Source organism: Quercus robur, chromosome 2, assembly GCF_932294415.1.
Source record: "Quercus robur chromosome 2, dhQueRobu3.1, whole genome shotgun sequence".
Classification (NCBI taxonomy): Eukaryota; Viridiplantae; Streptophyta; class Magnoliopsida; order Fagales; family Fagaceae; genus Quercus; species Quercus robur.
Genome location: NC_065535.1, coordinates 39,335,633 through 39,357,981, shown reverse-complemented (window position 1 = coordinate 39,357,981; position 22,349 = coordinate 39,335,633). Strand labels below are relative to the sequence as shown.

The following is a 22,349-nucleotide window of genomic DNA, read 5'->3' as shown; positions in this document are numbered from 1 at the left end:
GTCTGCGAAGGGTCCAGCAATCTTTGGTGGAGTGCTTGACATAATTATGGATTCTGCAAAATAAAGGGTTCTTCCTTTCTTCTTCAGTTGGTGGCCTGGACACAGTGAATGGCCTAACAACCACATCTTCGATCCATTTGTCTAAGACATGGCTTAACTCCTCAGTTGTACACGGGATCACCGGTGGTTCCTCGAACACCTTCCCATCTGGTCTCTTCCTGTTCTCTCCTACTGATGCTGTCATAGCTTGGGACGCGGGCAGCCTTTTTGTCCTCATGGTTTGCGCCGTCCTTTTGGTTCTCTGTAGCAGGTCAGCAAACTGCGTGATGCATAGATTTTCAAGGTTGAGCCTGTAATCAAAAAGCATGTTGGCTACACAGGTTTCCACGAGCTCCTTTTCTTCATGGTCCCCATAGCAGTCTAGGGACACATCTTCAAATCTTTTAATGAATTGGACGGGATCCTCTCCAGGTCTCTGCCTCACCATTTGCAGATTCTGGAAAGTGATCTTGTCTTCACCAGGGTAATATTTGGCGCAGAATTTTTCCATCATCTCATCCCAGGTTTTGATGGACCCGGGTCTCAGTGTGGTGTACCAAGTGTATGCCCTGTCCACTAAGGACTTGGCGAATTCCCTTAGACATAGTTCTCTATCTCATGCATAGGGGCCCATAGTGTGGACAAACCTACTCACATGTTCCACGGCACTTTCATTTCTTCCATCAAAAGGATGGAACTTTGGGGGTTCGTACCCCTTAGGGTATGGTTTGCCAAGAAGTTCTGGAGGGAACGGGGGATCCCGAGAAAATTGCTTAGGGATCCCTGAGAGTTTTTCCCTTTCTTGCTCCAGGAGGGCATTGACGTCTGCCAGTGTTAAGTACTGAGGGTTGGCTCTTCCTCCCACTGCTGACCCTCCTTCTGGCTGCGTCCCATCTTGGTGGCCAGTAGGAGGAACATTGTCTCTGATTTCCTGTGTCCTGCCTTCTTTGAGAAGACGAACTTCTTACTCCAAATCCTTCAACATTGTTGTCATCCTGGCCATGAGGTCTGGTTCCTGTCTTGCGTGTCTTTGTTTTGACACAACCTCCTGTTCTACCAGGGGTATCCCGCCTCCTTGCCTGGAAGCTACCTCGTTTTCTCCTACGGGCTCAGAGGCCGTGGGTGGCACATTAGTTCCTTTGCTGTTTCTTTGTCTTGGAGGCATACTCTGTGAAGGGATTGCTTCTTCCTTCTTCTTTGCCCAGTCCCCAGTGAAGTTGCCAAAATGTGAGAGTGCCCTTTTTGTGACACTCAGGCCCAAGGATCCCGGGCCTAAATAAAAAGTTTGGTGAACCGGGCCTTGACTCACCATAGCTAATGAGCTGTTTAAGAATCAAGTGGAACACAGGGGATGCTCCTGACAATATAAAAAAATGACAAGCAAGGATATTCATATCGAAAAATGCCAAAATATCAACAAGGTAAATTTAGAAGGAAAGAAACAGGATTAGCGAAGCGATAAAAAAGATTAATGTTGAGAGGATCCTGGGAAATATGAAGCATATTTCATTAATACATTGTCTGTTTAATTACAGAAAGCTCACTAGGACGTGATACAAGGTTCAATCAAGCTCAAAAATTACAGTCTTGAATGACTATTTCAGCCTTCAAAACTTGCAAAGTTTGATTCTCTTTGAATCCGAGTATGTGCAATAGTAGCTTTTACAGGATACCGGGAAGCAATGTTTGTTTTTCCCTTAGTATTTTCTCTTCGCCACAGATTTTATTGATAGTTTTTCTAGCAAATCTTTTCTTTTTTGTGTTTCTCTCCTTTTTTTTTTCGCTGCCTTTTCTTCGCAACCCATCCCTTCCTTTTATAATGGAGTTTTTGGTCTTCCCAGGGAATTGTTGGTTCCCCTGTTTTACCCTTTTACAAACAGAGCACATCTTGTACCCATCATCTCGATAAGTCCCATTTCCGTTTTTTCTCATTCTTTCTTTCTTTCAGCTCTGATTCTTTTGAAAGTTCCTGGTTGGCCATCTTCTTTGGGATGTGCTGAGGTATGCCCTTCTCGGCATCCCCGTTTTTGGCATTTTCTCCTTTTCCCTTTTCTTTCCCATCTGGGTGGAATCCTGTTCTGCCAACTTGAAAGCCGCTTGTTATCATTCTTTCTTTTGTGCTTCCCCGTTCTGGTTCCCCGAGGCTTTTTCTGTCTGTGCCATGAGAGGTCGTTGGGTTCTACTGGCGCTTGCGTTCTTTTGCTTTTGTTTCTTGTTTTCTTCTTCTGTCTTTTTCTTTCGAGCTGTCCTAGTCTTCCTTTGCCTTTGCGCCTGAAAGGATCCGCGCCCCTTGATGGTTCCTGAGGATCCTTACTTCTTATCCCTGGCAGTGGTTCTCTTTTTTTTTTTTTTTGTATGCTTCTTCGTCTGGGCTTCAAGATCCTCTGGGCCTTTTTTATTCCTTCATGGGTCTCCTGTATTTGCTACTTTGGGCTTAGCTTAATTTTTCCTTTTGGGCTTGGCTCATTCTTTTGGGCTTCCTTCACTATGATCCTTTTTAGACCTCAACAAAAATATATTCAAGGTCCACCGCACAATAGGCTTTAGCCCCCAAGACATGAGACGGTTGTTGAATCATGCTTGATCCACCTTCTCTTGATGCTATTGTGGAACTTCTATCCATTTTCCTAATGCCTTCATTCTTTTTTTTTTTTTTTTTTGAACCATTTTACTTTACTGGATCCGTGGGAATACTTTGCCTTTGTTAGAACCAATGATCTCCTAGGTTTTGCTGGAATTGAAGGTGTACTCAGCTTTGCTTTCCTGGAGCCAAGGATCTCCCAGGCTTTACTTCCTGGTGTCAAGAATCTTGTCCATTTTACTAACCTGCACCATGTGATATTATTATCAAGTTGTTGCAAAATTATTTAGCCCCAAAATATGCGACAATTGCTTTTGCTATGTAATTTACATTTCATCAAGCCTTTTTGATTCGCTTACTTCTCTTTCTTCTTTTTCTTTTTAAACAAATGAAATAATATCATGATTTTTTTTTTAAAGAAAATACATTAGCCCCCAAATGTGGGGCCATTGCTTTATTATGTAGCTCATACAATCTTCATTTCATCAATCTCTATTTTTTTTTTTTTTTTTTTCACTTCTCCTTTTTTTTTTAGCAATGAGACAATGTTATGATTATTTAAATATTACTACATGACTCCCTTTTTTTAAAAAAAAGTAGGGCAATGATCCATTATGTTCAAATTGTAAAATGGAGATAATAATGACGTATAAAACTTATCTTGTATTGGGAAGTTCCCCAAAATTCCATATAGAGTCTCTTGGTAGGACGTTCTTTGGAAGAAACCACACTTTTAGGATCTTGATGTTGAATGTACTAAGAGGACCTTTCCTTCCTCTTGGTGTTTCCTAGCTTTGGAGCCATGCTTGCAAAGGGACTGCTTCTTCCCTCTCCTTTTTCCCAGTCCCCAGTGAAGTCGCCAAAATGTGAGGGTCCTTTTTGGACAGTACCCAGGCCCAAGTAGAAACAAGGATCCTGGGCCCTTTAATAAGGATCTTGGACCCTTTACTTGTTGTTTGGTGGACTAGGCTTGGTTCATTATAGCTAAATGGGGGCTGATTACGAACCAAGTTATGCGTAAGTCACATAAAGCTTCTTAAGGCAAAATGCGATTCCTCTTAAGCAATAAAAAATACCATTATACTCCCTCCGTCTCACTTTGTTTGTCCTGTTTGAAAAGTCAAAATTTTTAAGGAAACATCATTTATTGTTTTGTCTACTTTTTAAAAATGTATAAGTTTTCAAAACTACCCTTAAATAAATTTATCAAAAAAATTGAATTAGTAAATTAATAGGGATATAATAGGAACATTAGTAAATTAATGACTTTTATTTTTAGAAACGGGACAATATTTTGGGACATCCCAAAATGAAATAGAGGACAAACAAAGTGGGACAGAGGAAGTAAGTGTTTTAGTGTCATAAAGTGACCATTTACTCTTACAAAATAAGTAAAATAAGTATTCATAATATTCACAGTGAGAAGGAGATTGAAATAGAATATTTAAGGCTTATCTTTTATTGTGTAAACTTTTAAAAGAGTTCATTCACTTGGTATCCCGTGCATACTGTCGTGATATCCCGGGCGTATTGTCATGGTACCCCAGACGTATTGGATCTGTAAGAACCCAGAATGTTGATTCTCTGAACTATACAATCTTTCTCCATGCTTATTATGCAATGGAGTTATGTCTTTTCCCTTACCACTATAGGTCCTACATAAGAACACACTACATAATACACATATCTTCAAATAATTGTTAGTTTCTTAGATTATGATATACATTTTAATACATATACATATATGTAAACGAATTTCATGAGAATGATTCAACCACGAGGATCCTGGCCCTAATTCTCACAGACTTAGTGCTTTTGCACAAGACTTGTAGGATTTTGAACTCAAGTCCAAGTAACTTTGCTTGGGCATTACCTTCCAAGATAGTTAGGTGAGAAGGATTTTTGTGGGAGAGAGTGATATCTGATGTGTGCATGTTTTGACATATGTTTCTTTGGAGGCTAAGTATGTCTAAGGCCCAAGTTGAAGTGAGGACCCCGGTAAAAAGACTTAGCTTTTGGCTGAGTAAAAAGAAAACTAGCAAGCAAGAAAATATGTATTAAACAACATGAAAGCAGCAAAGGAAAACATTGTTATAAAGAAACACACAAAATAATTGTTAAGGATCCTTAAGTCAATATGAAATATTTCATTATTTTTCTTAATTGTGAATTACAATGTGCTCACTAAGTTGCGTTACAAGGTCCAAATAAGCTCAAAAATTACAGACTTAGATGGCTATCTAAGCCTCTAAGACCTGCAAAATTTGAATCCCTTTGAATCTAAGTTTATATTCTATAGTGGCTGTTCTGGGATACCGAGCGCTATTTTTCTACTTTCTTTGAGTTTTTGACAGAGTTTTCTCAACGATTCTTATTCTGATTCCCTATTGCTGACTCCCTTTTCAATATTGGCTGTCTTCCCCTTTTATAGTGTTATTTTAGGGTTCAAGGTACCACTGATTCCCTCTCTTTGGCTTCCTGGGTACCAGAGCCCCTATTATGCCAACCATTTTGACAGCCGATTTTTTCTCTATTTCTCATAATTTTCCTTTTTTAGTACTGTTTTCCTAAAAGCCACTTGCTGACTTTCTATTCCAGGGTGTCCTTGGAGAGCCAACCTTCACCCTCTCTTCTTTCAAGGCTTTTTACCTTTTAGACTCAGCTTTTTGGCTGTCCTTCTTACTGTCATTTTTTCCAAGTAAGCATAATCCATTCCTACTGCGTTGAAGGTTTTCCCAGCCACTTCCCCTTATAGTTCTTTATTTTGGGTTTTCTGAGGTACCGGCCTTTTGTTCATGAATTGTCACTCTCCAAGTTTTCTGGTTCTTTACTGCACCACTGGGTGTTTGAGAAAGTTATATCTGTTTTTCGTTTCTTATATTTCGTGTTATCCCTTTTGAGCTGCCTCAATTCCACTTTAGCTGTGCTACACATCTCGAGGATCCCGAGCCTCTGGCAGCCTCTAGGTATCTCGACTCAATTCTTTCACTAGATTTTGCTAGATTTTTAATGGCCTTTTTGCTAGAAATCTGAACATACATAGGGCTTTGATGTTGATTCTTAGCTTCGTGAATTGGATCTTCTTTTGTTAAGACCCATGGCCTTTCTTTACTTTTCATGGAATGAACTTTCTTGTGAAGTTTTGGTCCTCAACACTAGTAAAATTCTCTAATGGTTGAATAAGAGATTTGAGGTTTGTGAGAGTTTTTTTTTTTGGACAGTGTCCAGGCCTAAGTTGAAGCAAGGACCCTAGGCCTTTGAGTTGTTGTTTAAAGGGACTGCGCTTGGTTCACCACAACTAAATGAGCTGTTTGCAAAACCAAGTGGTGCACAGAGCAAAAATCCTACAATACGTACATACTAGCAAGAATATATATATATATATATATATATATATGTATGTATGTATTGAACAACAAGAAACAGTAAAGGAATAATGTAATAAAGAGAAAAACAAATATATTGTTAAGGATCCTTAAAGCACTATGAAATATTTCATTACTTTCTTTAGTTGTAAATGACAATGTGCTCACTAAGACGCGTTACAAGTATCAAATAAGTTCAAAAATTATAGACTTAGATAGCTATCTAAGCCTCTAAGACTTACAAAGTTTGAATCCTTTTGAATCCAAGTATGTTCTATAGTATCTGTTTTGGGATACCAGACGATATTTCTCTTTCCTTTACTATTTTCTTTAAGTTTTTGACAGAGTTTTCTTAATAATTCTGTTATGATTCACTATTGCTGAATGCCCCTTCAATGTTGGCTGCTGCTCCCTTTTATAGCGTCATTCTAGGGTTCCGGGGTACCACTGATTCCTCTCCTTTGCTCCCTTGGGTACCAGAGCCCACGTTGTGCCAGCCACTTTAATGATTGGTCATTTTCTTATTTCTCATAGTTTTCTTCTTTTTGGTGCTGTTTCCCTAAAAGTTTCTTGCTAACTTTCCATTCTAGGGTGTCCTTAGAAGGCTGGCCTTCAATCTCTCTTTCCTCAAGACTTCTAATCCTTACCTTTTTCAGACTCAGCTTTTTTGGCCGTCCTTCTTTTGTCATTTTTCCCAGGTGAGCCAAATCCATTCTTGCTAGGTTGAAAGTTTTCTCGGCTACTTCTCTTTATAGTTCTTCTTTCTGAGTTGCCCGAGGTACCAACCCCTTGTTCATGAATTGTTATTCTCCAAGCTTTCTGTTTTCTTTCTGCATCACTGGGTGATTGAGAAGGACGTATCTGTCCTTCGTTCTTTGTGTTTCTTGGTGCTCTTTTTGAACTGTCTCAATCTCATCCTAGCTGTGTTGCATGTTCCGAGGATCCCAAGCCCTTGGCAGCTTCTGGGTATCCCAGCCCAGTTTTGCCCACTGGACTTTCTTTGATTTTCTGATCTTAATGGGCTGGGCTTTTTCCTTTCTTCCCTCCGTTTCATGGGCCCTAAGGTCTGTCCTTTCGTGGGTTATGGGTTTCAAATCTTTCTTTTGATGGACTTGGGCCATCCTTTTCTCTTGTGGTGAGCTTAACCCTTTTATATGAGGTTCACCCATTGTGCTTTTTCTTTTAGGCCTTGGTGCTATAATTTTTTAGACCTCAACAAAGTTCAATATCCGCTTACACCAAAAACCAACTTGTATTTTAATCTGATGATAAAAAGTTATCATCAGGAGCAGACACTATAAATTGAAATTTTCTAAAAATATGTAAATATTTAAACAATTGGCATAGTCACTACTCTCATACCACTTAAACCCTTTTATATTGCTAGGTGGAATGAGATATTCAAGTACTAATAGGACTTACACCGCATGGTTTTAAAAATTGGATTAGCTGGTTCGACTAATTCATTGGAAAGTTGGGTATCAGTCAAATTCAGTAAAAACCCTCATCGGTAAAAATCAGTTAAAAACTGAAAACTGAGGGTAAATTTTTTTTTTTTTTATCCATTTCGATTTTTAAAACCTTGTTCGTACTTATTGAACCTACAACTCTCGTACTGCTCGTAAAGAGATGTGAACCACTAGAACACCTCACCATAGCGGTGAATGGGATGCCTATTTGTATAACAAGGACTCAGCCACATCACATCACATCACATGGAGCTCTATCATATCCTTAGGCTTCCCACGTGTGCGAACCTCATTTCAATACAACTTAAGAGAGAGGGAGAGAGAGAGAGAGGCAGTAGGCAGCACACTATGCGGCTGGCCCCCGCGCGTTCCAACAAATTCGCGAGCTTTCGCGAACACTCTCAATCTCTCTCTCTCTCTCTCTCTCTGTACGGCAAAAGCTTTCACTTTATTTATGAAACCCAGAAGATAACTCAAACTCAAACTCAAAACTCAAAACCCAAAAACAAAAATAAAAACAAAAGCTAAATAAATTGAAGTCCCAGCCTTTGTCAAATTCCCACGCAAAGCTCTCATCTTTCCCTTCTACTCTTCACTATTGCATTCATTTCCTAACTATGGCCTCAACCTCAACAACGGCGTCGTTTTCGGGGCTCAGTCTGTGTCGGACTAACTGTGGCAGCAATAATATAAATACTCTGTTGGCTCATCCACCGCGTCTTTCCCTCCCCCTCACATCCAAATCCAAATCTGCAAAGCCCTTTAACTCGCTTCAACTCAACCGAAACGCTGCGTTTCCAAATGGGTTTTGCAGATTTCGCTCTCCACGCACACTCGTTGTTCGCTGCGATGCTTCATCTGGAACTGGAAGGGTAACTTTTTCTTTTTTAAGCAATGGGATTTTATGTTCATATTCTTTTGTTAATTGGGTCACTCTCTTTTCAGTCATTTTAATCTTTCCTTTTTGTTATTTGGCTATTATCAGCCTCAGTACAATAATTTAGCTTTTAACAACAATAATGTATTAGTAAGACAACTGTTCATGTTAGCTCAATTGGGTCGCCTTCTTTTACTGCTTTTTTGTTTGCTGAATGAGCATCACATCAAAATTAAACAACTTGTTCACATAATTTAGTATTTACTTTTGTTATTCATGTTTCACTATTGTGGCTTGATTGAAGTTTAGAGAACCAAAAGAGGTAGAAAAAGATGTAAAATAACATTAATTCTAATAGTAGTAGTAAAAAAAAATGACATGTCAATCAAGGAGGTAATAGATAGCATGACTTTGGATAGAATAGAATACATATGACCAATCCTGACCTTTCTATTAAGGAATAAAGATCCATAGACGACTCCAAAATTTTGGGACTAAGGGTTGTTTATTGCTGCTGCTGGTTTTTTTTTTTTTTTTTTTTTTTTTTTTTTTGGAAAATTGGAACCAATTTGTGTTGTTTTCTAAGTCTAATAAAAATTCTTTGTGGAGATTTCTTTGATTTATTTTATGTTACTTTGAGCTATACTTTGGTCCCAAGAATGCTAAATTGTGTACAATTGGAACATGAGCAAGTGAAGAGTTTGCTGTACTGAGTTTTTTAATATAATGTGTAGATAACCCAACAAGAATTTACCGACATGGCATGGCAAGGGATTGTTTCGTCGCCAGAAGTGGCAAAAGAGAACAAGCATCAGATAGTGGAGACAGAGCATTTGATGAAGTCCCTCTTGGAGCAGAAGAATGGGCTCGCTCGCAGGATTTTCTCCAAGGTTGGAGTTGACAATACCAAACTTCTAGAAGCTACTGATAAGTTCATCCAACGCCAACCAAAGGTAATTACTTTAGCTTTGGTTTCTGATTGTGACTCCAGCTCATGAATTTGGTTAAGTCAAAATTTGGCATTAACATTGATTGGCAATAAATACTCTCACTAGTTTTGGGGCCTTTTTATGGGTGAAAACTCCTTCATCTTGGAAGTAGCTGTACTAATTTTCTCACTTCTAAGTTCTGACTATCAAACCTTACTAGTAGATGCATTTAGTTCAATGGTATAAGGATTGATCAAGCATTTAGAAATGTTGGCCTGCACTTGAGTGATAGCTAAGTTGCGAATGCTAGGAAGGACTAGTTGAAGACTTTGGTATTTTTTGGACTCCATGAAATTTCTGTTTCCTAGGTATAAGTGTGTTATACACGAGGGTCAGCAACTGTTAAGGGGACCCTCAGCATCCATAGTGGAATGATATTGGTGGCATCCATTATATATTTGTGTTGTATGATTCTTTTAAGGATTGGGTTAATTGATTTAGACTTTTTATTGGTTTGTCAGTAAATATGTTCTTCAGTCCATCATCTTTATGCTGAGAAGCTATGAAGCTAACTTGTTCACCCCTATATCTGTCTGATTACATTAGGTTCTTGGTGAATCAGCTGGTTCAATGTTAGGACGTGATTTGGAAGCCTTGATTCAGCGAGCCAGGGAATTCAAGAAAGAGTATGGGGATTCATTTGTGTCTGTTGAGCATTTGGTTCTTGGTTTCATACAAGATCAACGATTCGGGAAGCAATTATTTAGAGATTTTCAAATATCACAGCAAACTTTGAAATCTGCAATAGAAGCCATAAGGGGACGCCAATCAGTTATTGACCAAGGTTACATTATATTCTTTCTTTCTTTTTTCTCCCCCTTTTCTTATTATTTTTTTTAAATTACCTATTATATATTGCTCGCTTAGTCACATTTCCATAATTAATGTGGCTAAGTGTACTCTTTTTCTTTTTTCCTTCCTTATTATGGGTAGGCGTTTTGGGAGTTTAAAAGAGCATTTTTAAAACCCAAAACTCTAATTTGCAACTACAACTTCTCATAGCTTTTTTACAAATGCTCATTTTAAACTCAAAACACAGTTTTCCAACCGCTTATACAAACACTCCCTAAGAAAAAATTACACCTACTCACATTTTTTATGGAAAAAAGGAAAAAATATTGTGTGCTTAATTCTTAAGTGGGTAACAAATTGTGTTTATTACAGATCCTGAAGGGAAGTATGAAGCACTTGAAAAATATGGAAAAGATTTGACAGCCATGGCAAAAGCAGGAAAGCTTGACCCAGTAATAGGAAGAGATGATGAAATACGCAGGTGCATCCAGATTCTCTCCAGGAGAACAAAGAACAATCCTGTTCTAATTGGTGAGCCTGGCGTAGGGAAAACTGCAATTTCTGAAGGGTAAGCACTTAGTTGGAGCTAGTCTATTTTGGTCTTTTTGAAGGCTTGCTATGCCAGACTAGGCACTTATCTTGGAAATTTCTTGTGTGTGTGAATCTAACTTACCTTCTTTAACAGGCTTGCTCAAAGAATTGTGCAAGGAGATGTGCCTCAAGCTCTAATGAATCGTAAGGTGTGTGCTATATCTAAATGTTTGAGCCAATGTCTTGGAGTTTCTGCTCTCTCTCTCCTACCCTTCTGTTTTTTTTTTGGGGGGGGGGGGGGGGGGGGTGGGTGTTCAGCACAAGGTGCATACCAGTAGTAAAGTCTAAATATTGGTCTGACCTACTCTCTCTCTCTCTCTTTGCAGCTAATATCACTTGACATGGGTGCACTCATTGCTGGGGCAAAATATCGGGGAGAATTTGAGGATAGGCTAAAGGCTGTACTCAAGGAAGTTACAGATTCAGATGGCCAAATTATCCTCTTCATTGATGAGATCCATACAGTTGTTGGAGCAGGTAAGATGCTTGTTAAATTATGTTCAGATGCCTGATTCTCAAACTTTGGGAAAGCTAGCTGAAACAGCTTTCATGACCTTTTTCATTTAACTTTTAGGAAGCTCTGTTATTGCAAGTTATAGTATCTGTATTTCAGGTTTTATGTTTTTGGTCTTAAATGAGTTCATTCTAACTTACCAGAATTAACCCCTTATACTCTGTAAATTGTGATTAACTTTATGTAAAAAATTTCCTTTCTTGTCCATTGTCCACATCAATTTTGACAGCAGGTAGTCTATTTACATACTAACTTACCAGAATTAACACCTTATACTCCATTTAAATTGTGATTTAACTTTATGTAAAAAAATTCTATTCTTGTCCATTGTCCACAACAATTTTGACAGCAGATAGTCGATTTCCAATAGTTTGAAATAAGATATAGTTGAAGAATGACAATGCCAATTGTGACAATAAGCTTTGATTTCTCTTTCAGGTGCTACGAATGGTGCAATGGATGCAGGCAATCTCTTGAAGCCCATGCTTGGTCGGGGAGAGTTGCGTTGTATTGGTGCAACAACTCTGGATGAATATCGGAAATATATTGAGAAAGATCCAGCATTGGAGCGCCGTTTTCAGCAAGTTTATGTTGATCAACCTTCAGTGGAAGACACCATTTCTATACTGCGGGGTCTGCGTGAAAGATATGAGCTGCATCATGGAGTCCGCATTTCTGACGGTGCACTTGTGGAAGCTGCTATTCTTTCAGACCGTTACATCAGTGGCCGATTTTTACCTGACAAAGGTAAATATCAAATCATACAACACATGTAACATTTGAAAGGGTCTTGTTTTATTGAAAAACTAATCTATTCATGGTGACTTTCTTTGATCCATTTGTCAATCAGAATATTAAATTTGTCACCTGATACTTCAGCCATGAACTATGCTTAAATGTACAGGCAGCATAAAGATGAGATAACATAAATGAAGCACACCATAATTTCCAGTTGTAAGTTGTAACAATACCAGGGTACTTCATCTTGGAGGGAATGACAACAAAATACATTATAAACATTCGTGTACATATATACGTTTACAACTAGAACATTAGTTACCTTTCCATATACCAACCATTAGGAATAGTCAAACATATATCACACATGTCTAGTAAATAATCAGCAAAATATTACATAACGAAATATTTGTGCTTATTTCCCAGGCTAAGCATTGGACTTCAATTTTATAATCTGTTTCAGAGTTGTATCATTCAACTTTTATTGAACTTTCTGCTGGGTTGTAAGGTCCTGAAAAGTTTGTAACTTTTTGCCCAGTTGGCCAAAAAAAATGATGTTACTTTCACGGAGTTAATATTTAACATCTGTGTGTTAATTGAGAGCTAATATACTTTCAAATTGCAGCTATTGACCTGGTTGATGAAGCTGCTGCCAAACTGAAAATGGAAATTACCTCTAAACCAACTGCCCTTGATGAGATCAATCGTTCGGTATTGAAGCTGGAGATGGAGAGGCTCTCTCTTACAAATGACACAGATAAAGCCTCTAAAGATAGGTTGCACCGGCTTGAGGCTGAGTTGACTCTCCTCAAGGAGAAACAAGCCCAGTTGACTGAGCAGTGGGAGCATGAGAAGTCTGTCATGACCCGCATTCAGTCAATGAAAGAAGAGGTATGTAGTTAATGTGCTCGTTTTTCATGTCAAAAGCTCCTCGCTCTTATGGTGTATGTTAGCTTCCTCAGATTAGTTATCATGAGAATATGTTTGTTGTTTTAAATCTGGGAAAAAAAAGTTTTAGAATGGGTGCAGCAAACATTCTAATTACTTAGTTAAATCAATTTTCACCAATAACATTGTCAGAATTTTGTTATTTTTGGAAATAATGAAATAATGCAGATAAAAGTCTTATTTGACTAACTTTTCCTCTTATTTATTGCAGATTGACAGACTAAATCTTGAGATCCAGCAGGCTGAACGGGAGTACGATCTTAATCGTGCAGCTGAACTGAAGTATGGGAGCCTCAACTCTTTGCAACGACAACTTGGAAGTGCAGAAAAAGAGTTGGATGAGTATATAAAATCTGGAAAGTCCATGCTGAGAGAGGAGGTTACAGGAAGTGATATTGCTGAAATTGTCAGTAAATGGACAGGTATCCCTGTTTCCAAGCTTCAACAATCAGAGAGGGAGAAGCTACTACATTTGGGGGAAGAACTGCATAAACGTGTTGTGGGTCAAGATCCTGCAGTGAAATCAGTAGCTGAGGCTATTCAGCGATCTCGAGCTGGTCTTTCTGATCCTCACCGTCCAATCGCCAGTTTCATGTTTATGGGTCCCACTGGTGTTGGGAAGACAGAGCTAGCCAAGGCACTTGCTTCCTACATGTTTAACACAGAAGAAGCTCTTGTACGAATTGATATGAGTGAATACATGGAAAAGCATGCAGTTTCAAGATTGATTGGAGCCCCACCTGGTTATGTGGGGTATGAGGAAGGAGGACAGCTGACAGAGATAGTTCGCAGGAGGCCGTATGCAGTCATTCTCTTTGATGAGATAGAGAAGGCACATTCTGATGTGTTCAATGTGTTCCTTCAGATTTTAGATGATGGGAGAGTAACTGATTCCCAAGGTCGCACTGTGAGTTTTACAAACACTGTCATCATTATGACTTCAAATGTGGGTTCACAGTACATACTCAATACAGATGATGAAAACTCACCCAAGGAATTAGCATATGAAACTATTAAGCAACGGGTAATGGAAGCTGCAAGATCAATCTTTCGTCCGGAGTTTATGAACAGGGTTGATGAGTACATAGTTTTCCAGCCTCTGAACCGTGATCAGATAAAGAGCATCGTCAAGTTACAGGTAACTTTTATCACAATGATGCTTCCTTGAGTTGATGGATTATTTTCCAACACAAGCAGTTCCTTGAAGTATAATCTGTTATTTTGGATTTGCATGTAGTTCATTGTTTTATGGTGTTGATTATTTTGGCACAAATTCAAAACACCTAACCCCATGTATGTACATGATTTACAGTTGGAACGAGTGCAAAGAAGGATTGCAGACAGGAAGATGAAAATCCAAGTAACAGATGCAACTGTTGAGCTCCTTGGAAGTCTTGGTTATGACCCGAACTATGGTGCCAGGCCAGTTAAGCGAGTGATTCAGCAGTATGTTGAGAACGAACTTGCTAAGGGCATCTTGAGAGGCGAGTTTAAGGAGGAAGACACAATATTAATAGACACAGAAGTTACAGCATTTTCCAATGGCCAACTTCCCCAACAAAAGTTGGTCTTCAGGAGGCTTGAAACCGATTCAGAAAACACAGTTGCAGATGGCAAAGAAGCCTTTTCACCTACTCTCTAAGTCTCTTGTGCTTATTAATTTCACTATACATTAGGTTCTTGACGCAAATTTTGGCGAAGAATGTAATATAATACCTGATAAAATTGTCCTCTTGTATATTTCTTGTTGTTTTCATATAAAATTACAATCTTTGAAATTCGAATCATTTGGTGGTTAATATAAAGGCTATAATTTACTTATAGAATTGTAACGGGCACGTTATAAGTTAACAGAATCATTTGTTCTCTCAGGTACCAAAAATCGTTAGCTTTTGCAACCTGCTTAAGTGAAATTAAGCTATAGATATAAAAGATACATTTGTATTTGCTTTGAGTTTGCCTCTTTGATCTTGGCATCACGACTATAAGTATAGTTTGTACTTGAAAAAAAGAAGTAAGATTTCCAAAAAGTGTACATTGGCAAATAAGTAAGCTTAGATTAGTTTGACCAAATGCATTTTCAATATTTCAAACACTCAAAGGCCGGTTTTTTTTTTTTTTTTTTTTTTTCCTCGGTTTAAAAGGATAATATCATTAAAACTAACTAGCCATGAAAGGCGAAGTTGTGGTTGAAAGTCTTAAAGAGTACAACCCAATAGAATCAGTCTAAAATACTACATAATTCTTCCATAGATGGATAATCTAAAACAACAAAATTCCTTAGAAGGTTGTAGCCTATCTTGGCGAGATGATCAGCGCATTTATTCGCCTCCCGAAAAGCAAGGTTGATCTTGATTCGATGGAGCTAACAAAGGAGAAACCTGCGGTCATTGAGCAGAGAAGAATTTGAGTTATTAGGGGATTTATTATATTGAACTAGGTCTATAATGACTTTGGCATCCATCTCCACCATGAGTTGGGCTAATGCCAAGCTATTTCGCTAACATCAGACTGTCCCTCAAAGCCCACAACTCTGCTGTAATGCTAGTTGCTAATCCAATGCGCCTTATAAACCCCTTGATCCACTTCCCTTGATGGTCACGTATTAAACCACCCCCGCTGGCCTTGCTAGGATTCCCAAGGGATGCTCCATCGGTATTCAATTTGTACCACCCAGGGGGTAGTTTAATCCAGCACACCGTCGCAATTCGATGCTTAAATTTCTGACCCTTCCCCACACAAAAAGAAATACTCTTTGGCTACCTATATGCACATATGGTGAAGCTTCAGGTTGATCGGAGTGTTGTCAAAGGTGACACGGCTCCTGTGCTTCCATAAAGACCAAATGGCAAGCGGAAATTGAATACACCAAGGCATACCATTTGCTTTGATCTGGGAATTGCATAAGCAATTCTCTTTCAGCCAATCCAGAAGATCAAGACAAAGGAAGTTAGCTAAAACCTGAGGTACTCCCATGCACATCCAAAATTTCCTTGCAACAGGGCAGTCCCTTAGAGCGTGGATGATGGACTCTTCCTGCCTATGACACAAAAGGCAGCTTGTGCTGCAATTTATTCCTCCGGTATTGAGTACTTGCCTTACTAGGATACTACCATGATGACAAAGCCAAAGAAAGTGCTTGATTTTTGGAAGCGTATCCAGCCCCTAAACCCAGCAACCCGTGAAAGGAGGAGAGTTTGCTTGCTCAAGAATTGACTAATAATAGGCCGAGGATAGACTGAACTCCCCATCACGAGAGAATCTCCACATCATGTTGTCCTCTTTTTCACCAAATATTTGAATGGGAATGGCTTGAATTCTGTCCACTACGTCCTGAGGGAAAACAAAGGAGATTTTCCCCAAATCCCAACTCCCATTTTGGTGAATATCAGCAATAGTCATGGCTTCATCCTGTTGGGTGAGAGGGCCTTCAATAAGCTCCCTAACAGCACTGTCCTTGACCCGATTGCTCTCCCAAAAACTCAGATTAGATTTATTTCCCACATTCCAACAAATGTCATGTTTGAATATGGGAAATCCTACCTTGATTGCAGCCCAAATAGAAGAACATGGGAGTTTGTCGGGGTCTTTTGACTGCCTTCGAGGCTGGGAGCAGTACTTATTTAACAGGACTTTGGCCCAAAACAAATCTTTTTCATGAAATAACCTCCAGTTGAACTTGGCAAGTAGGGAAATGTTCTTTGCACTTGTTGCCTGGATGCCTAAACCCCCCTCCTCCTTCGGCCTTATAATTTTACTCCAACCCACAAGATAAAGTTTCTTCTTTTCCATAGAGGATCCCTAAAGAAAATCCCTGTTAATTTTGTCTAATTTATCACACAAGTGGGTCGGTAGAGCAGCCCCTTGCATGACATGATTTGGGATTGCTATCATAACAGATTTAACGAGCACAGTCCTTCCAACAAAAGAGAGGAATCTAGCCTTCCACCCCATAAGCTTAGAGATCACCCTTTCTGCTATGAAATTAAATCTATTCCTTGCTGCCCCTTTGTGATTTATGGGAAAACCCAAGTATTTCCCCAAGGCCGAAGTCTTAGAGATGTCCAAAATATTGCAAATATCCTCCTTAGTATTAGACGGGACATTAGGCGAGAAGTAAATGCGAGACTTTTCTACACTAACCACTTGCCCAGACTCCTGACAAAATTTGTTTAGCACGTCCTTAATTGATTCAGCTCCCGACTTGTCAGCTTTTGCAAAAAGAATGAGGTTGTCGACGAAAAATAAATGGGAAATTATGTTTGGATGCCTCCAAGGGAGTCCATTCCTTTCTCAAACACTTTTCATTGATGAGGAATCCAAGATACTCCATGCATAGTATAAAAAGGTAGGGGGAAAGAGGATCCCCTTGCCTTATGCCACAGGTGGGCATGAAAGATTTGAGCTTGCCACCATTGAATAAAATGGAAGTACTTGTTGATGACACACAACTCATGATTAATTCCACCAGGGCTTCTGGGAACCGAAAGGCAAAAAGGATGTTGCAAATAAAGGACCATTCAAGGCGATCATAAGCTTTTGCAAGATCCACTTTGATCACCATGATCCCTGCTTTACCCTTCTTCTTGTCTAGAGTGTGGATAAGCTCTTGAGCAACTACCACATTATCCAAACCTCTTCTTCCTGGCACAAAAGTAGTCTGATTGGGGGAGACTAATCTGTCAAGATAAGGTCTAAGACAGCCCACAATTATTTTTGTTACCGCTTTATACATGGAGTTGCATAAGCTAATAGGTCTAAAGTTATTTAGACCCTCCGGGCTTGGGCATTTAGGAATAAGGGAGATCAAGGTCTCATTAAGATATTTTGGCATAACCCTTACTTCAAAAATATTGGAGATTTCTTTGCAAACTGAAAATTTAACATCAGCCCAAAAATATTGAAAGAAGCTAGCATGCAGTTCGTCCGGCCCGGGAGCTTTAAAGGGTTTCAAGGTCCAGAGCCCCTGCATAATTTCCTTTTCAAGTACTAGGGAGCTCAAAATAGTTCTCTCCTCTTCAGATAGGAAGCTACAACTAAAGGAAGTAACTTTAGAATCACAAGGAGAAGCTAAGAGCCCTGTCTAAAATAGTTCCTGGAAGCTTAAAAGGATAAGATTTTTCACTCCCTCTTCATCAGTTATCCATTCCCCAACCGAGTTTTTAAGGCTCCAAATCTTATTTTTGTGCCTCCTTAACAAAGTAGAGACATGAAAAAAAATGAGGTATTACAGTCTCCATAAGCTGCCCAATTAAGTCTGGATTTTAGGGCCCAATATTCCTCTTCTTGCTGCATAATAGAGTTATATTCTTCAATGAGGCTTCGCTCTAGCTGAATGAGGAAATTGTTGGGTCCATTAGACAAGGCCTTTTGGGCTCCATTAAGTCTGGCTAACACTTTTTTCTTTCGAGCAAAGAGATTACCAAAGACAGACCTATTCCACTGCTTAGCTCTATCTGTGAAATTCCTAATTGCCGAATGAAGATTAATGTTTGACTCCCAAGCCTTTTTCACAACATCAGGGAATTTCGGGTGGTGAATCCACATAGTGTGGAATCTGAAAGGTTTCTCATATGTGGCAGGAGGGGGCCTAAATAATTCCAAAAGAATTGGGTAATAGTTTGAGAACACCCTAGGTAAGTGAGTCACAAAGGCTTTGTGAGAGTGCCCTTTTTCGTGACACTCAGGCCCAAGGATCCTAGGCCTGAATGAAAAGGAGGATTTGGTGGACCGGGCCTTGACTCACCGCAGCTAACGAGCTGTTTAAGAATCAAGTGAAATGCAGTGAATACTCTTGACAATATAAAGAAAATGACAAACAAGGATATCGTAGAATGCCAAAAATTAACAAGATAAATTCAGAAGGAAAGAAACAGGATTAACTAAGCAATAAAAATTAGTGCTGTGGGGATCCTGGGAAATATGAAGCAAAGTTTCATTAATACATTATCTGTTTGATTACAGAAAGCTCACTAGGACGTGATACAAGGTTCAATCAAGCTCAAAAATTGCAGTCTTGAATGACTATTTCAGCCTTCAAAACTTGCAAAGTTTGATTCTCGTTGAATCCGAGTATGTGCGATAGTGGCTTTTACAGGATACCGGGAAGCAATATTTTGTTTTCCCTTAATATTTTCTCTTCACTCTTGATTTTTTCTGATAGTTCTTTTTCTAGAGAATTTCTTCTTTCTTTCTCATTTTTTCGCTGCCCTTTCTTCGCAACCCATCCCCTCCTTTTATAATGGAGTTTTCTGGGCTTCCCGGGGAACCATTGGTTCCCCTGTTTTGCTCTTTTGCAAACAGAGTATGTCCTGTCCCCATCGTCTTGGTAAGTCCCTTTTCCGTTTCTTCTCATTCTTTCCTTCTCTCAGTTCTGATTTTTTTGAAAGCCTCTGGTTGGCCATCTTCTTTGGGACGTGCTGAGGTATGCCCTTCTCGGCATCCCCATTTATGGCGCCTTCTACTTTTCCTTTTCTTTCCTATTTGGGCGGAATCTTGTTCTGCCTTTTTTAAAAATCGTTTGTTATCATTCTTCTTCCCTGTCTTGGTTCCCCGAGGCCTCTTCTGTCTGTGCCATAAGAGGTCGCTCGCGTTCTTTTTTGCTTTTTGTTTCTTGATTTCTTTTTTTCTGTCTTCTTTCTATCGAGCTGTCCCAGTTTTCCTTTTTTCTTTGTGCCTGAAGGGATCCGCGCCTATTGATGGTTCCTGAGGATCCTTGCTTCTTATACTTTGCCGTGGTCCTCTTTTTTTGGATGCTTCTTTTTTTCTGGGCTTCGGGATCCTCTGGGCCTTTCTTTTATTCCCTCATGGGTCTCCTGTATGATTCCTTTGGGCTTAGCTTGAATTTTTCTTCTGGGCTTAACTTATTCTTTTTGGGCTTAACTTATTCTTTTTGGGCTTATTTTACTATGATCTTTTTCAGACCTCAACAGGCTTTAGGGAAAAGAACCCTCCATGTGGGATTAGTGAAACACCTATCAATGCGCTCCAAAATGTGGTCAGTGACTTGCCTAAGGTTAGACCAAATGTATTTAGGCCCTGAGAAGCCAAGGTCCAGGAAATTGCACTTATCTAGGCAGGCTTTAAAATCCAAAGCCCTAATGAGATAAACTTGCCTACCCCCCAATTCATCATTCCCATTAAGAATTTCATTAAAATCTCCAAGGAGAAGCCAGGGAAGATTGTGCAAATTAGCTACATGGGATAGGTTAGACCACAAAATTTTCCTTTCATTTATACGAGGACTAGCATAAACAGAGGAAATAAGCTAGGTAAGATCAGAATTACATACCTTGATGGTGGCATGTATTTCCTGCTTCGTAGAAGCCAGCACAAACACTTCCACCTCCTCTCTTTTCCAAAGTAACCAGAGCCCTCCTGCATACCCTATGGTATCAATAGCAAAGAAGCCATCAAAGGGAAGGCTTTCAATGATCTTGGCAGCCCTATCTCCACCCACTCCAGTCTCTGTGATAACCATTATGGAGGGAAAATGATTCACAGCCATTTCAAACACTCTTCTCTTAAAGTCCCTATTAAGGGCACCCCTACAATTCCATAGCAGAATATTCATTTGGGAGCAATGATTGTTAGGAATTTCCATCGAATTAGACCCTATCTTGGCCAATGCAATCATGCTCCATCCCAACCTCCTCAGAAGGTCTTTGGATGCTACCCAATTTGGCTTCCACATCGCCATATAGTTTAGAATCCCCTGAATTTCTTCTCTGTAACACAGGTGTAAGTCGAATCTCTTGATTGGCTTGAGAATCTGGAACAATTTCATCGTGGGCATGTTCCCCATATGCATTGACACTGAACCCTTAAAATCGATCACCCTCCTCTCCTGAATTAACCATCCTGATTCGTCCAAGTGGGGCATTACCAATGGCCGTCTTAGCCTGTTCAACTTCTGAGCTTCCTTCTCTAAAATCAACAGCGTGTGTATGAGAAATTTCCACCAAGGATTTGGTGTCCTTACCCCTGCCTGATGACCCAGCAGGAGATTCCCTGTTATTACGTTGGATAGGGTGATTGGGAAGATGTGCTTCCATGCTATTGCAAGATCCTCTTCGAACCACCCCATTGTGTTCGTTGGTGCCGCACGTATCTATGCAATCATCTCGTCCAGAATGGCTAATGCCTTGTTCTTGTGCCAGATTGCCCAACTCGTCGTGGGAAGAGAAAGGGGGAAGAGGGAGGGGGAAGCCATGGCTATGGTCAGAAAAGTGTACCAGGTTAGAGGGCTTGATGTTGAAATCATAATCGAGGTTGGGACACTTCAAGACTTTAGTGCCTTTGGAACTTGAAGATTTCTTTTCCCGGGTCGATCTCATGATTCTCATTTTCTTATTTTCATGCTCAAACGTCTGTGAAGGGTGACAAGGTAGCACAGTACTCATCATGCTTTGGCTGATAACTTGGTTTTCTAAACGTGCTTCAGCATGTCTACTTTGTGTGTAACCTCCTCTAAGGTCACGTGGTGTGATGGGAGTCTCAGAAGCCTCAATAACTCTATGGTCAGGTCCAGCTTTAAATTGAAAGGTCAAATCCAGTTTCAAAGGCGTTAGAGAGCTCATATTTCCCTCTTTACCCTTAGTTCCCTTAGACATGACATCTGGTTGTTGCTAAGGTAGTTTGGTCCCATAGGCTCGTCCATTCTTGACTAGATTTCTCTTCCTAGTCACTAACATACACTCCCCATTGGCCAAAATGGCCAAATGGCCATTAAATCCTAACTAATTAGTTAGTAGTTTTGGTTTTCAAACTATATGCATTTTTAGCAACTCGAGCCTTAAAGGCTTGATTTTGGGCCCCTAAATCGAGCCTCTAAGGCTCGATTTTCATGGGTTGTTCCCGTCTGATGTGGCACTTTTTCCACGTGGCATCTACATGGAAATCGAGTTTCTAAGACTCGATTTACATTTAAAAAGAAAACAAAAAAAAAAAACCACAAGGGCAGCAGGAAAAGAAAACCACAACAACGTGTTCATCAGAGAAGAAAGAAAAAAAAAAAAAAAAACCCAGAAACAGTTGTGCGGCGACCTGGGTCGCGCGGCGAACTGGTCGCGCGCGGCCTGGGTCGCGCGGCGGCCTGGTCGCGCGCGACCTATGTCGCCGGCTTGGATCTGGCGCGGCCTGGGTCGGCTTGAGCTGATCTCCATTTCTTTTTCTTCTGCTCTTTCTTTTTTTTTTTTCTTTCTTTCTGCGTTTTTTTTCCGCTGTTTCTGCATTTTGGGTTGCATTTTGGGTCATTAATATTTTATTTTTGGGTTAGAAATCGAGTCTTAGAGACTCGATTTCCATGTAGACGCCACCTGGAAAAAGTGCCACATCAGAGGCGAACAACCCATGAAAATCGAGCCTTAGAGGCTCGATTTAGGGGCCCAAAATCGAGCCTTTAAGGCTCAAGTTGCTAAAAATGCATATAGTTTGTAAACCGACCC

At 39.8% G+C, this 22,349-nt stretch overlaps 2 protein-coding genes across 2 annotated transcripts; one reads left to right on the top strand and one right to left on the bottom strand.

Annotated features, from left to right (window-relative positions):
- Positions 1-7,790: 7,790 nt before the first annotated feature.
- On the top strand, positions 7,791-14,729 carry LOC126713653 (chaperone protein ClpB3, chloroplastic). The gene is made up of 10 exons (XM_050413474.1): positions 7,791-8,326; positions 9,066-9,284; positions 9,867-10,104; positions 10,485-10,680; positions 10,798-10,852; positions 11,030-11,180; positions 11,656-11,964; positions 12,581-12,846; positions 13,115-14,041; positions 14,216-14,729. The coding sequence occupies exons 1-10, from the start codon at positions 8,072-8,074 to the stop codon at positions 14,543-14,545; spliced, it is 2,946 nt and encodes a 981-aa protein (XP_050269431.1). The 5' UTR covers positions 7,791-8,071; the 3' UTR covers positions 14,546-14,729.
- Positions 14,730-15,085: 356 nt separating this feature from the next.
- Positions 15,086-21,344, bottom strand: LOC126713652 (uncharacterized). Its single transcript, XM_050413473.1, has 2 exons — positions 20,195-21,344; positions 15,086-15,284 (listed from the first exon to the last, which is right to left on the bottom strand). The coding sequence occupies exons 1-2, from the start codon at positions 20,987-20,989 to the stop codon at positions 15,225-15,227; spliced, it is 855 nt and encodes a 284-aa protein (XP_050269430.1). The 5' UTR covers positions 20,990-21,344; the 3' UTR covers positions 15,086-15,224.
- Positions 21,345-22,349: the final 1,005 nt, after the last annotated feature.